Source organism: Sodiomyces alkalinus (assembly GCF_003711515.1).
Source record: "Sodiomyces alkalinus F11 unplaced genomic scaffold SODALscaffold_3, whole genome shotgun sequence".
Taxonomy (NCBI): domain Eukaryota; kingdom Fungi; phylum Ascomycota; class Sordariomycetes; order Glomerellales; family Plectosphaerellaceae; genus Sodiomyces; species Sodiomyces alkalinus.
In genome coordinates, this window is record NW_021167081.1 from 768,191 (window position 1) to 781,159 (window position 12,969).

Here is a 12,969-nt window from a genome sequence, read left to right on the forward strand (position 1 = left end):
AAACATATCCGTATCCACAGAATTCGGCTCAAAAATCAGCCTTTTACCCTTCGTCGAACCGTTCGCGATATGCCTTGCGACTGGCAGCATAGAACGTGATGCTCCTGCTTCGGGCTGTGAGGCCGGCCGCCCGCTACGCTCCACGCCCCGCACATCGACTGTCATGGGCCGTCAGCCATCAGTTTTATTCGACCCAAAAACCACCAATATCCGGCCGTGATGCCTCACCTGCAGAACCCCCAGACCACCGCAAGGTGGGCGTGCAGCAGGAGCTGTTCATGACCTCCATCTACAGCCCCGGCTCTCCTATATTCCTACCCAACGGTACGCGGATATTCAACCGACTCGTCGACTTTTTGCGCCGCCAATATGTCCACTACGGCTTCGAGGAGGTCATTACCCCCAACATCTACAAGAAGTCGCTTTGGGAGGTGTCCGGCCACCTACAAAACTACGCAGACGACATGTACACTGTGACGAGCCGCGCGAGGTCGCAAGAAGCCTCAGCGACGGAATCCGAGCCCGCCAGGAGCTGCTGCGGCAGCCACGAAAGGGAGGCCGAAGGCACCGACGACGACTACGGCCTCAAGCCGATGAACTGCCCCGGCCACTGCCTCATCTTCGCATCCAAGGCGCGGAGCTACCGCGACCTACCCATCCGATACGCCGACTTCTCCCCCCTGCACCGCAACGAGATCTCGGGCGCGCTGAGCGGCCTGACCCGCGTGCGCCGCTTCCACCAGGACGACGGGCACGTCTTCTGCCGCCCGTCGCAGGTCCGCGACGAGGTGTTCCGCACCCTCGACTTCATGAAGACGGTATACGGCGCGCTAGGTCTGCACGGGTACGCCTTCGCGCTCGCCACGCGGCCGGAGGACCACTACATCGGGACGCAGGCCGAGTGGGACCGGGCCGAGGCGCAGCTGCGCGGGGCCCTCGAGCAGGCCGGGCTGCCGTACGCCGTCAAGGAAGGGGACGGCGCGTTCTACGGACCCAAGATCGACGTCATGCTGCGCGACTCGCACGGGAAGACGCACCAGGCCGGCACCATCCAGCTGGATTTCCAGCTGCCGCAGCGCTTCGGGCTCGCGTACCAGGCGCCCGCGCCCGAGCTGGAGACCCGTGGGGCCCGCCCGGAGGAGATCGAAGAGGCGGCGGCGGCGAAGGAGACGTACGGGCCCGTGACGCCGGTGCTGATCCACAGGGCGGTCTTGGGGTCGGTGGAGCGGCTCATGGCGCTTCTCATCGAGGAGTACGACGGGAAGTGGCCCTTCTGGCTCAACCCCCGGCAGGTCGTCATCCTGACCCTCAACGATTCGGAACCCGTCGTGGCGTGGGCTTCGCGGGTCAGGGACGAGCTTGTGGGGAGGGAGACGCGGGAGGAAGGCCGGACACAGCAGCCGCGTGCAACGGGATTCACTGTGGATGTGGATGCCAGCACGAGGCCGTTGGGTGAGAAGCTGGCAGAGGCCGCGTCGAAAGGATACGGTCTGGTTCTCGTCGTCGGCCGGCAGAATGTGGAACAAGGGACAGTCACGCTCAACACCACCGTAATTACGGATGGGAAGCCGAAGAGAAGTAGGGAGGACTTGGCTCCCCCGGCACTTCTTGAGAGGATGAGGACGATGGTTGAGACGTATCAGTAGTTGCTGCGGTGCTCTTGGTTCCCTCTCTCCCTTGTACATCACATTGTAAAATTTTGTATAACAAATACCGGCGGCGGCATCTATACACGGTAATCTCATAAAGTCCCTCTTCTTCAATGTACGCCTCCCATGCTCCCATGGTATGTCTAAACTCGTACATCGATGTCGAATACGGACTGTCCAAACCTCGCCGGCCTGTTGTGATTTAATAAAAAGCGGCTTTCCTGCTCAGCGTCCCCCGCTAGTTTGTTGTCCTCGGCTGATTCGCCGGGATGGGCTGGTATGCGCGCCTAAGAGCGCGATACGAGTCGGTCACCTCAGGACAGGCCCAAACTCGACCCCTTGGTTTGCTCCGACTCTTGCACATGCTTCCCCAGGCCCCGGGCGCCCCGATTGCACCCGTCGCATGGGCTGGGCGGAAATATTGGCCGTCTCACCTCTTGACGTGCTCGTCAACGTGTCCCCCGGCAGCCTCGATCCGCTCGATCAGAGCGCGGCGCTCCGCCAGCTGCTCTCGCATGTACTTGACAGTTCGTTGCAGGACCAGGCCCTCCGAGCGACCCTGGCCTTCCAGCCCGGGAACCAGCTCCGTGAGGCGGTCGAAGGCTTCGCGGATCGCCTGACGACGTTTCTGTTCTGTTTCGGAGTGGGGGAGGGGCATGCGTCAGTCGAAACTATTCACGACAACCAGCACTTCATTGTTGATGGTCATTTTTCCAAGTATACGCCATAGCACGAGACGGGAGCCAAGGGTTGAGGCGGCGCATTGCGTGTCACTATATCGTTGTGTCTTGTGTATGGTGTGTGAATGGTACGCGGGTGTTGCGTGTGGATGTGTACGTGGTGCGTAGAGGCAGAGAGGGCCATATGGGTGGGAAGGGGATTGGACGAAAGACGCGGTACAAACTGACCAGAGGCAATATGATTTTGCTTCTTCTCCGCTTCCGTCAAGCGCGGTTTCTCGTCGCCGGCGGTGCCGTCGGGGTTTTCAGCCGTCGCAGATGAGGAGGAACGCGCATATGGCTGCGGCTGTTGGGCAAGGGCAGGCGGGGAGGCGGCCTTTTCCTTTTCCTTTTTGGCGGATGAGACCATTGCCCTAGGTAATCTAGAGTTGGCGCGCTATTCCATCACATGTCTCCGTGGAGTCGGGGTCGGTAAAGTAGCGGCGCGAAAGTACGAATGGGTTTGGTGGGTATTTGCTGGTGATGGTGTTGAGATTGGTGTTGAGATTGGTGTGATGCTGGTTTGAGAGCATGTGATTGAAGTTGAAACCCGGGGTAATTACGTACCAGTCATCTGAAGTGGCGGCGACTAGATCTCTAGGTAATCTTGATAAGATAAGATAACGTCGATCATGTACGTACCTTAGGTACCTTAGGTAGGTACCTTAGTTACCACAGTACAGCGGGGCTCATCTGGGATCCTGTTCTCGTCCACAACAAGATTGGCACAATCGACTCGTTCTACTGCATCCCAACTTCACTGTGAACCTGAGCCGGTGTTAAACAGGGTCGCTCCAAGGAACCGCTCGCCATGACAGACTTACTTACCGACTCGGAAACGCCGGCGGCGGACCAGACTTCGGGCGGTGCATCGTCAAAACAACAACAACAACCCACCCCCACTGGCAGTCGACGCCCAGGTCCGCCCTTCCCCCTCAAGCTCCCGATCCTCGAACACCTCAAGTCGAAGCGCGTGATCCTAGCCTCCGCCTCTCCACGCAGGAAAGCCCTCCTCGCCCAAGTCGGGCTCACGAACATCGAGATCCTCCCGTCCACCCTGCCAGAGGACCTACCCAAGACGTCCGGCCCGCACGAATACGTCGCGGCGACGGCGCGCCAGAAAGCCCTCTCCGTCTATCAGACCGCCGTGGAGACGCACCTGGCCTCGATACCGGACCCCGATCTCGTCATCGCCGCCGACACCATCATCGTCTCCCGCGACGGTCGCATCCTCGAGAAGCCGCGCTCCGAGGCCGATCACGTGCGCATGCTCCGCCTCCTCCGCGACACCGTCGCCCACCACGTCCTGACCGCCGTGTGCGTCGTCGCCCCGCGCGAGGACGCCCGCCATCCGGGCTACGAGATCGCCTCGCATACGGAGCAGACCAAGGTCTTCTTCGTGCAGGAGGGCGACGGGCTGCCGGACGACGTCATCGAGGCGTACGTCAAGACCCGGGAGGGTGCCGACAAGGCGGGCGGTTACGCTGTGCAGGGACTCGGTGGCGTGGTGCTCGTGGATAAGATTGAAGGGAGCTTTGATAATGTGATTGGTCTACCTGTGAGGAAGACGCTGGCTTTGGCGGAGAAGGTGATATTCAAGCAGAACGTGGACGAGGAGACGTTTGTGAGCGACGAGGAGGGGGAGGGGGCCTTTACGTAGAGGATGCTCGCGTGGAACGACCCGAGTTTGAGCGGGTCGGAGATGGGTATGCGTCTGCTGGACGGCGTATATCTCGAGACGGATAGACGACAAAAGGATAGATTTCGGCTTGCCTGAGCATGGTTTACAGCAACTGCATACGTCTTGGAATTTGAATTTTACTAGGAGGCACAGTGAATACTGGAAGTACTTCACATGAGTGGACGAAATACCAAAACTACCTACCGAGTCCATACATGCACAATGTTACATCGATTCCAAGGACCGGAGCGTTTTTTCCGGTGAAGTAATTATGGATGGAATTCAAGACGCTGAGATCAAGTGTAGAAAAGATGCCCAAGATCCTCAGCATTGACATGTTTTGTGCTCCGTATATCAAGCAACCTTTTGACGATCAGCATAAAAGATCAAAAAGTAAAAAACCCCCCCTCCCCGTCTTGTAACAACACCACTACTGGTTCAAACCATTGGAAATTGTCTTGAGCGGATGTGAGAACGACGAGCCCACGATGTGATGACGGGGTGTGGAAGGGGGCATCACACCAAGTACCGGTACGTGCCCACTCACGCCGATAAGATAAGGTACCTAGGACGAGGTACATTCATATCCGCCGACGACCATCTTCACCGCCCAAAATTTCTCGAGTTCTGCCGCTCAGCATCCCACTGTCCAATTCATCACCTCCATCTCCCACTGCCATTACCATAACCAGAATCGCCATCAACACTCGACAAGGTACTCCGATCAGCCCGAATTGATGGTCAATACACATTTCATTCACAGCCTCCCCTAGACGAAGACGTGGAACGATGTCCTCCATGCGAAACGCCGTCCAAAGGCGGTCCCATAGGGAACGCGCCCAACCATTAGAGCGGCAGCGTCTAGGCCTACTCGAAAAGGATAAAGTCAGTCTCCGACCCTTGCCATTCTCCATCACTTCTCCCTTCTTTCGTCCCAAGGGGCCGCTCCTGCATCTCGCTCCCCCCCCCCCCCCTTGGGCGATCCACACGAACCTCCGCTAACAACACCAAAAACAGGACCGCAAACTCCGCCAAAAAGACTACAAAAAGAAACAAGCAACCCTCAAAGCCCTCCGCGCAAAAGCCGACGACCGCAACGAAGATGAGTTCTACTTCGGCATGGCCTCCCGCCAGGGGCCCGGCTCGCGCCTGTCGCAGGGGAAGCGGTGGAGCGGCACCGTGGCCGGCGACCGCGGGAACAAGGCCCTCTCCACGGACGCGGTGCGGCTCCTCAAGACCCAGGACGTCGGGTACGTGCGCACCATGCGCAGCGTCGTCGTCAAGGAGGTGACGAGGCTGCGGGAGCAGCTCGTCTTCGCTTCCGAGGGGTTGCCCGAGGTGGATGACGAAGAGGTCGATGAGGAGGAGGGGGGGTTTGATTTCGCGGCGCCGCTTTCGGGTCTGGCGCGGCCGAAGAAGATTGTGTTTGTGGATGGTGAGGCGGAGGCGGCTCTCAACGGTGTGGGAGACAGAGAGAAAGAGGGGGAGGAGGAAGAGTTTGGTGGGTTTGATGACAGTGAAGGGGGCGATGCCGAGAAGGACAAGGGAGAGGATCAGAAACACGACGAGATGGCGCGGAGGACTAGGAATTTGCAGCGGATACGGAAGGAGCTTGCCTTGGCGGAAAAGAAGCTCAAGGTGCTCACCGAGGCAGAGAGGGAATTGGAGGTTCAGAAAGCAAAGATGGCCAAGACGGCTACTTCGGGCGGCGTCACGAGGAAAGGGAAGAAGATTATGGTCAGGGCACGGAAGAAGTGATTTGGGGGAGGCAAGACAAAAAACCGGTCCTCGTATCTTGATTCTTTTCCCTTCTCTGTTCCGTCGAGCGAACAGCTCGCGCCTTGCTCTCGTACTCTCTTAGCGATACCCCTCGAGAAGCCACGAACGAAATATATGGTGAACCTAACTAAGTATGAGACTCCGCTTCCAACCCCGAGACCTGAAAGAGGAAGAAAGGATGAAAACAATATCGGACGATTCCCATGACCCATTTCCCATCATCATATGGGGGTATCTTACGCCCATTCCGTTCCTCATTAGCCCGCTTTGTTACCCATTTCATTGCGACGCGTCCCGACGCGTCCCGACCCGTCTCATCTCGTCCCCTTCAGTGCTTCGATCGCAAGCCGAGACACCTCCCCACCCCAAACAGTACAGCCACCAGGGCCTTGACGACCATAGTCAGCGACCAAATAATAAACTTGAACACGCCACCGAGCACCTTGAACGCAATACGCAGCGGCCAGGGGAGCTTCCGTCTAGTCTCGTTGGTGACCTGCTCCAACTTGGCAAATCCGCCACCATCCTGGCTCTCCAGGTCCATCTCCATCTCCTCCACCCGGGGCCTGCCGCCCCATTTCTTGCCGCCGCCCTTCGCCTTCGGCTTTTTACCTCCACTCCGCCTGCTGCTGCTGGTGCTGCTGCTGCTATCGCTGTGGCGCGCCCCGTCCCCGCCAGCGAGCATCGAAGGCGGGAGGGGCGGCGGCTCGAAAGCCTCGACGTGGACCCCTCGCTCGTCGCCGGCCGCCACGAGGAGGAGCGCCGCCACGGCGACGTCAACGATGAAAAAGCTGTCGATGTGGGCGGCGACGGTGGTGTCGACTTCGAGCCAACCGGCGCCGGTGCCATCGCGCGTCAGCCGGGCCAGCGGCCGCGGGCTCTCGTGGTGCTCCAGCGTGTACTCGACCCGGCTCCAGGCAGGGAACCGGTCCACGGTGACGCGGAAGGGCGCGGCCAGGGCCGGGTGTACGAGGAAGTGTGACGACGTGTCGTCGTCCCAGAGGAGCCGGGCGCATTCGGCTTCGGCCATGGTGACGGCGGCGGGGTCGTCGGGACGGGCGAGCGCCACACGGGAGGCGGCATGCGGGTAGAGGAGGGCGACGAGGCCGTCGTTGGGCCGGTGGCGACGCGACTCCTCTTCGAGCGTCGTTGTGAGGACGTCCTGCCAGTGCTTTCCTTCGCTGGATTTGCCGTCTCCGTTTTTGCTCCCATCTTTGCCTCCGCCGATGACGTTGCTGAGAATGTTGCCGTTTGTGGAGGAGGCGGATGACGAGGAAGAGGAATGACCCGGGGGTGCTTTATACGGCTTGCTCGGGTCGTGGCGTGTGAGCGAAACGTAGGCTGAGGCGGAGGTCGGGTCTAGGCGGAGGTTGTAGAATGGTTGTTGGCGGGATGAGAGGGTGTAGACGGGTGCGTCCCTTTCCTGGGAGAGCTTCAGACAGTAGACGCGGCCATCGGACGGCGAGGCTCGCCAGCCGTTGACGACCCTCCAGAGGCCTTTCAGCTGCTCGTTCGAGGATTCGGTGGGCAATGACGGCATCTCGTTGCCCCGGGGCGGCCATCTCTGGGGCTGCAGCGTGGGCTGCGGGAAGGCCAGCTGCGGGCTCGCCATGCCCGGGGTTCCGGCAGCCGGGGCGGCCGTCTCGTAATCGTCGCCGGGGTGGAGAGATATTCTGTTGATGACGGCACGCGGGATGTGCGTGGGACTGGTCTGCGTAGGAAAATAGTCTTGCTGACCGAGCGGGAGGTTGGGATTGTATTGTGGGAAGATGGACCGCAGGACGGGCTGGTCTTCCCGCCCCGGGAAGGCTGACGAAGACGGCTCCTCGTGGAGAGGGAGCTTGGCGATGGAACTCCTGGACCTGTTGCTGTTACTGCGTACAAGAGTCTGGGCTTCCGAAAAGGCCGTCGCAGTATCGGAACGTGGAGGAATGTCTGCTGCAGGTGGAGGCTTCTGCACAGGTATCTGGGTCCCATCTCGTCTGGCCCGAGACGATTGACTCTCGTCCAGCGGAGTCTGCTGAAGGGTCTGTGGAGGGGATATGGAATCAATGGACGACTGCATCCTGTGCAGTGGTGTGCGCCTCCCGTGCCTCGGAGGTGAGGCGTCGGTAAAACTTTGGCTACCCCCTACGCCCAATGAACCCGTACGCTCCCTCGAGCTCGATCTCCTGGTTCGTGACGATGGTCTCGAAATTGTAGGAGGCCTGGTGTTCGGGTTAGGGAAAAGCGAATACCCCACGGAGGGCTGTGGCGGTGTCGACATGATAGGAACGCAAGACGATGCGAAAAGTTCGAAGGGTTCAGTGTCTCGGTGTTTCTTTTTTGGTATACCCTTGTGATCTGAACCGAGTGTTGTCGGAGCGATGCTATTGGAATGAAAGCTGAGAAAAGAGAGGAAGGCGGACGGCAAGACGAAGAAGTCAGATTCGCAATTGCACGCTGACTACCAGCGGCCCATGATACCAGGATAGGAGTCAAGTAGAAGGATCACTTCATTCAAGCGAGACGCGACATCAAGATGTCTGACAATGTTGAGAACTGTCGGGAGAGAGAGAGAAACAGTCCAGAAACATGATTCAATTAGGACGGCATGGTCATGCGAATGAGTATATACTTGGCAGTGAGCAGACCGAGTAGAGAGAGCAAAGCAAATCGAGACGAAAGGGCAACAAGGGTGAGCGCGAGCGCGATGCACACAGGTGCAAAGCTGCACTAGGCATGCTTAAGCGCTGGAGCGATGGGGGATCTCTGGACGTGAGTGGTGAGATTGGTGAGATAGAAAGATGGAGGGGTACCGGGATGCGCCTGTGTGCAGGACGAAAATAGGGTGGGAAACGGACGGGTTAGGCCAATGAGGAGAGCCATCACCTCGCATGTTAGCCGCCGAGATGTGAGGTTGGTCCAGGGGCGGGCAGACACACGCGGGGATGGTTGGTGGAGGGAGGGCTGGGAGGAGGTGACACGACCGTCGGCGGTCAAGAGTCAAGATCAAGCTCGAGGCCAAGCGGGGAAGACTGGTGAGCAGGGCATTAAAAGTAGGATGTCATTGGTCGGGTCATGGAGAGAGCAGGTTGTAGTCTTTGAAGCCTGCCGCGGGCTTCTGTATATTTTGAAGGGAAGACGGGAAACAAAGGCATTCATTGTCGGCTCCTTGACGGAGTAGTTTTGGTGGGTTTGGCCGGACTGGCGAATGAACGACCAGATTAGGCCGCGATCCTCGGCGGTATGCATTTTCTTGACAATTGCTGACAGCCCAAAACGGGCGATCCGTGTGATGAAAAAAGAAAAAAGAAAGATCTCAAATGCGTCGGCAAGTCGATGGACAGAGTGAGAACGTGAAGAGTTGAGGGTTTGAGTGTCTTGGTTTTTAATGGTTCACATCGTTGGGGAGTACGTACAAGTACCTTATGTAATCCTGGCTTTTCCTCTTCTGGCTCAAACTCGGTACCTAAGGTAACCAACCTTTTCCTTGACCTCGAAAGAATCCGTATATGAACTTTCGACTTGCACACATCCCAAGTGAACATTCCAATGGATGGTCAATGTCGGTCCAGTTTTCAGGCGACACTGGCTATGCACAAACCCATACAGGGCTGTAGATATGCATTGTCGCGGTTATATGGCACTGAGGGTTCGCTACTACGATTCATCGTGACAAATGCAGCAAGACGCGGTATCGATGTCGGAAAGACGGAAGCAAGTAATACGGCAAAATACCTGGGCGGTTGGTTCTTACTATGATTGAGTGTCTACTCTCGGTCTCTCGACAAACAGGCGTAATATGGTCTGACCGTCTGATCGACCACTAAAACCCAGAGATTACTATTGATAATGACTCCCGATAAAATGTCCCGTTGATCAGTGCAGAGCAATTCACTCGACGACTGTGCTTCCGGTCTCAACTCCGCACCCGATAATCGGACCGCACTCGGTCGGCCGGTAAGCCGATTATGGCCGACCGAAGCCCCACCAGTTGGCTGTACCACGAGTGCCTTTGCCCAAGGTACGTGTACACAGCTTGTCGTTGACCAACTTTTCAAGATTAAGGGGTTACCACTGGCAATCGACTCAAGATCCGTACATGGCATGAAAGCTTCGTAATCGTCAGAAGTAGATAAATGGTGAGATATTTCCACTGACGTCTGTATACAGATACCTCCGGAAAACAAGAAACAAATCATGTCCAAGCCCAACATCGCCGTCATAGGGTATGTACCAAAACTCACCTCATGATACGACCCGTTGACTGAGCCTCGCCCTCGCCCAGAGCCGGTGTGATAGGCCTCAGCGTCGCCGTACGCCTCCAAGCAGAAGGCCACCATGTAACCATCATAGCAAAGGACTTCCCTTCCCCCTTCGAGACCGTCGACTCCCGCGCAGCCATCAACTACGCCTCGCAATGGGCCGGCGCCCACAACCGCTTCTGGCCTCCCCGCGACGACAACGACACCCTAGCCGTCCGGGACCACGCCATGTCCCTGACCACCTTCGACCGCATGGACGACATCGCCCGCCGCCACCCGGAAGCGGGCATCACCTTCATGAAAGGGGTCGAGTACCTCGAGGACCCGGCCCCGGAGTACCGCAACCTGAGCACCGACCGCGCCGCCCAGCTCGGCTATCGCGATTTTCGGCTCTACCGACCGGACGAGCTCCCGGACGACCGCGTCAAGCTGGGCTTCGAGTACCGCACCTGGTGTGTCAACCCCATGGTCTACTGTTCGTATCTCCTCCGTCGCTTTGTCCGCTCCGGGGGGAAGGCCGTACGGCGGGAACTGCTCCATGAGCGCGAGGTCTTCACTATCCCTGAGCTAGTGGAGCCTGCCCGCGTCGTCTTGAACTGTTCCGGCTGTGGCTTTGGTGACCCCAACTCGTTCATTACTCGAGGTAAAGTTTTGAATCATAGTCCTTTCTGTTCCCCCGCTGCCTTAATCTGTCATTTATCTACCTACTCATTTACCTACTCATCTGTTACCCGACGAACCCCCCCCACCTCCCCAATCCCCCAACATCTTCCCCTCTTACCCCGCTTCCCCCCATTATGCTCCTAGTCTTCTCACACCCCTCAGGACAAACCTGCGTCGTGGCCAACGAATGCTCGGAGACGGTAACACGCCAAAAAGCCGACGGCTCATGGACCTTCGTTATTCCCCGCAACTTTGACGGAGGCACCATCATCGGCGGCACCAAGGAGCCCGACAACTGGGAGTCTGAGCCGTCACCCGCTGTCCGCACCAGACTCCTGGACGCCTTCGCCGCTACATACCCGCCCATTCTAAGGGCCGGCGGTGGCAAAATGCACGTGCTGAGGGATATCGTGGGCAGACGACCGACCCGGAAAGGCGGGATGAGGTTAGAGAAGGAGGATCTCGGTGACGGACGGCTCATCATACACGCCTACGGTCTTGGCGGTAGAGGATACGAACTCTCCTGGGGAGTGGCTGAGGCTGTAGTCGATTTGTTGAGTTCTGGGCGTGCCAGGCTGTGAGAGCTCATTAAAAGCCGTCTCTTTTTGGTAGTTTCACCGCGTAATACGCATTTAAGATGGCATTGCATGAATATAATGACTTTCCAAAGGACAGATCGCATTTCATCGCAGTCTCGAAGCCTCATGGGTTATTCAGTTGAGACTCCTTTCCAAGAGGCAGACATCACGGGGCTGCTTCGACTGCGAGCATGTGAACACAACCTTTGCTTTTTGTCCTTCATCCAGTTCAAGGGGCACTTTCGTAACAGAGTCCATGCTGTTGATCCCGAGAGAAAGATGAATATGCTAGAAAACTCGTATCTTTGTCTAGAAGCGGCGTGGAGACCGAGCAAGGCAAAATAAAAACCCGAGATGACCCCAACGCCGCACTATGCATACATCGCTTTTGGAGCCCACCGCTCATTTATCCTTACTGTACAGCATAGACCCAAAGGTATAGGCCTCGGCTCGTCGTCCCTGCCCGGCCAACCCAACCTCGCCGTGCAAGGAAAATATATCATGGCCTCCCGTCCTGATCCCCCGGCTTCGCACCCGCACTCGATGTCGTCGTGGGCGACGGGTCTTCCCAGCGCTCTCTATTCCGGGCCGCCCAGCCGCCGACCCTCTCGCCGCGCCGCAGCTTCTCCTCCTCGCGGCGGCGCAGCTCCTCGTCCTTCTCCGGGAGACCCCACCACTCGCGCAGGAACTCCTCCTGGCTGAGCTTCTTGCGGGCCTTGCGCTCGCGCTCGCGCTGTCGCTCCAGGCGCTGGGCGAACCATTCCTCCCTCGCGGCGTCCTGCTCGGCCGGCGTGGCGTGGGATTTCATGCACGCGTTCATCACGCGGTGCTGGGAGCGGCAGACGAAAGCGACGGAAAAAGTGCGGTTCATGGCGCACTCGGCAAACGCTAGAACGAGGAAAAATTAGTTTTTCTTTTTTTCTTTTCTCCCCCTCTCTTTTCGGGAAAGAGGAAAAGAACACGAATGGCGTAGGAGAAGGCTGCTGTCGGGGAACGAAATTGAAGTGAGGTATTCTCACCTTTGATCTCGTCGGCGCAAGAGCGGCGGACGCGGGCGTAGAAGACGTCCCGAACTTGGGCTTCTTGCGAAGCTGAGAGAGGAAGAGGATTGCGCGAGGGCACCGGGAGCTTGGATTCTTCGGAGGTTGCGGTCTGGGAGGAGCCTCCTGTTGAAGTCGGGGTGTGGACCGCCATTGCGGCCAAGGGATGGGAAGCTCGGTCGAAAACAGAAAAGGTCTGGAAAGAATTGAATGCGGACCGGTGTCCCAGCGTCTCGCGGAGACGTGATAGGCGGTGTTGGGCGTCGAGATCGGCCGTTATACTATCTACTGGTGTTTTGTCCGTCCGTATGGTTGATGGTTCGATGGCAGTCGGCTGCGGGAAGTGAAGGTACTTCGCAATGTACCGTCTGCTCCGGCAGAGCTTCGGAGCTTTGAGTGAGAGGCTGAATTCTGCCGGGCTTGTCAATCCACACCGCTTTCCAGTTTTGTCCTTTCAAGTTGCTCGGGTTTGAATGCCCGCGTCCTGTGAAATACAATAATAAGGTACCTTAGTTATACTGTACAGACAGACAGGACAGTCCCCGTTTGACGCCAGGGCTTGCCTTTGGGGTACAAAGTATTTCTGAAGACGTGGCAGTCGTGGAATCCGTGA

At 57.8% G+C, this 12,969-nt stretch overlaps 7 protein-coding genes across 7 annotated transcripts; 4 read left to right on the top strand and 3 right to left on the bottom strand.

Annotated features, from left to right (window-relative positions):
- The first annotated feature begins 16 nt into the window (after positions 1-16).
- Positions 17-1,891, top strand: SODALDRAFT_331810 (class II aaRS and biotin synthetase). Its single transcript, XM_028611550.1, has one exon. The coding sequence runs from the start codon at positions 99-101 to the stop codon at positions 1,644-1,646; it is 1,548 nt and encodes a 515-aa protein (XP_028467508.1). The 5' UTR covers positions 17-98; the 3' UTR covers positions 1,647-1,891.
- SODALDRAFT_331811 (helix-loop-helix DNA-binding domain-containing protein) lies at positions 1,632-2,896 on the bottom strand. Its single transcript, XM_028611551.1, has 2 exons — positions 2,558-2,896; positions 1,632-2,282 (listed from the first exon to the last, which is right to left on the bottom strand). The coding sequence occupies exons 1-2, from the start codon at positions 2,736-2,738 to the stop codon at positions 2,080-2,082; spliced, it is 384 nt and encodes a 127-aa protein (XP_028467509.1). The 5' UTR covers positions 2,739-2,896; the 3' UTR covers positions 1,632-2,079.
- Positions 2,897-3,084: 188 nt separating this feature from the next.
- On the top strand, positions 3,085-4,137 carry SODALDRAFT_331813 (septum formation protein Maf). The gene has a single exon (XM_028611552.1). The coding sequence runs from the start codon at positions 3,180-3,182 to the stop codon at positions 4,026-4,028; it is 849 nt and encodes a 282-aa protein (XP_028467510.1). The 5' UTR covers positions 3,085-3,179; the 3' UTR covers positions 4,029-4,137.
- Positions 4,138-4,838: 701 nt separating this feature from the next.
- Positions 4,839-5,807, top strand: SODALDRAFT_273676 (U3 small nucleolar RNA-associated protein; the record flags this gene model as incomplete). The annotated part of the gene is made up of 2 exons (XM_028607914.1): positions 4,839-4,934; positions 5,067-5,807. 2 exons carry the CDS (start codon positions 4,839-4,841, stop codon positions 5,805-5,807), a joined length of 837 nt encoding a protein of 278 aa, XP_028467511.1.
- A 361-nt stretch (positions 5,808-6,168) lies between these two features.
- On the bottom strand, positions 6,169-8,085 carry SODALDRAFT_255546 (hypothetical protein; the record flags this gene model as incomplete). The annotated part of the gene is made up of 1 exon (XM_028607437.1): positions 6,169-8,085. A coding segment is annotated over one exon (1,917 nt), but the record flags the coding sequence as incomplete, so codon positions are not given.
- A 1,759-nt stretch (positions 8,086-9,844) lies between these two features.
- SODALDRAFT_331817 (nucleotide-binding domain-containing protein) lies at positions 9,845-11,412 on the top strand. The gene is made up of 3 exons (XM_028611553.1): positions 9,845-10,039; positions 10,099-10,718; positions 10,901-11,412. Exons 1-3 carry the CDS (start codon positions 10,011-10,013, stop codon positions 11,317-11,319), a joined length of 1,068 nt encoding a protein of 355 aa, XP_028467513.1. The 5' UTR covers positions 9,845-10,010; the 3' UTR covers positions 11,320-11,412.
- A 268-nt stretch (positions 11,413-11,680) lies between these two features.
- On the bottom strand, positions 11,681-12,859 carry SODALDRAFT_331819 (hypothetical protein). Its single transcript, XM_028611554.1, has 2 exons — positions 12,336-12,859; positions 11,681-12,204 (listed from the first exon to the last, which is right to left on the bottom strand). Exons 1-2 carry the CDS (start codon positions 12,508-12,510, stop codon positions 11,816-11,818), a joined length of 564 nt encoding a protein of 187 aa, XP_028467514.1. The 5' UTR covers positions 12,511-12,859; the 3' UTR covers positions 11,681-11,815.
- Positions 12,860-12,969: the final 110 nt, after the last annotated feature.

Excerpts from the sequence above, each read along its gene's own strand:
- SODALDRAFT_331810 (XM_028611550.1), top strand. The coding sequence starts at position 99 with ATGCTCCTGCTTCGGGCTGTGAGGCCGGCCGCCCGCTACGCTCCACGC.
- SODALDRAFT_331811 (XM_028611551.1), bottom strand. The coding sequence starts at position 2,738 with ATGGTCTCATCCGCCAAAAAGGAAAAGGAAAAGGCCGCCTCCCCGCCT. Across the intron at positions 2,283-2,557 it reads GCAAAATCATATTGCCTCTG|AACAGAAACGTCGTCAGGCG; the intron begins GTCAGTTTGTAC and ends ACTCCGAAACAG.
- SODALDRAFT_331813 (XM_028611552.1), top strand. The coding sequence starts at position 3,180 with ATGACAGACTTACTTACCGACTCGGAAACGCCGGCGGCGGACCAGACT.
- SODALDRAFT_331817 (XM_028611553.1), top strand. The coding sequence starts at position 10,011 with ATGTCCAAGCCCAACATCGCCGTCATAGG. Across the intron at positions 10,040-10,098 it reads CCCAACATCGCCGTCATAGG|AGCCGGTGTGATAGGCCTCA; the intron begins GTATGTACCAAA and ends GCCCTCGCCCAG. Across the intron at positions 10,719-10,900 it reads CAACTCGTTCATTACTCGAG|GACAAACCTGCGTCGTGGCC; the intron begins GTAAAGTTTTGA and ends CACACCCCTCAG.
- SODALDRAFT_331819 (XM_028611554.1), bottom strand. The coding sequence starts at position 12,510 with ATGGCGGTCCACACCCCGACTTCAACAGGAGGCTCCTCCCAGACCGCA. Across the intron at positions 12,205-12,335 it reads TTGCGCCGACGAGATCAAAG|CGTTTGCCGAGTGCGCCATG; the intron begins GTGAGAATACCT and ends TCCTCGTTCTAG.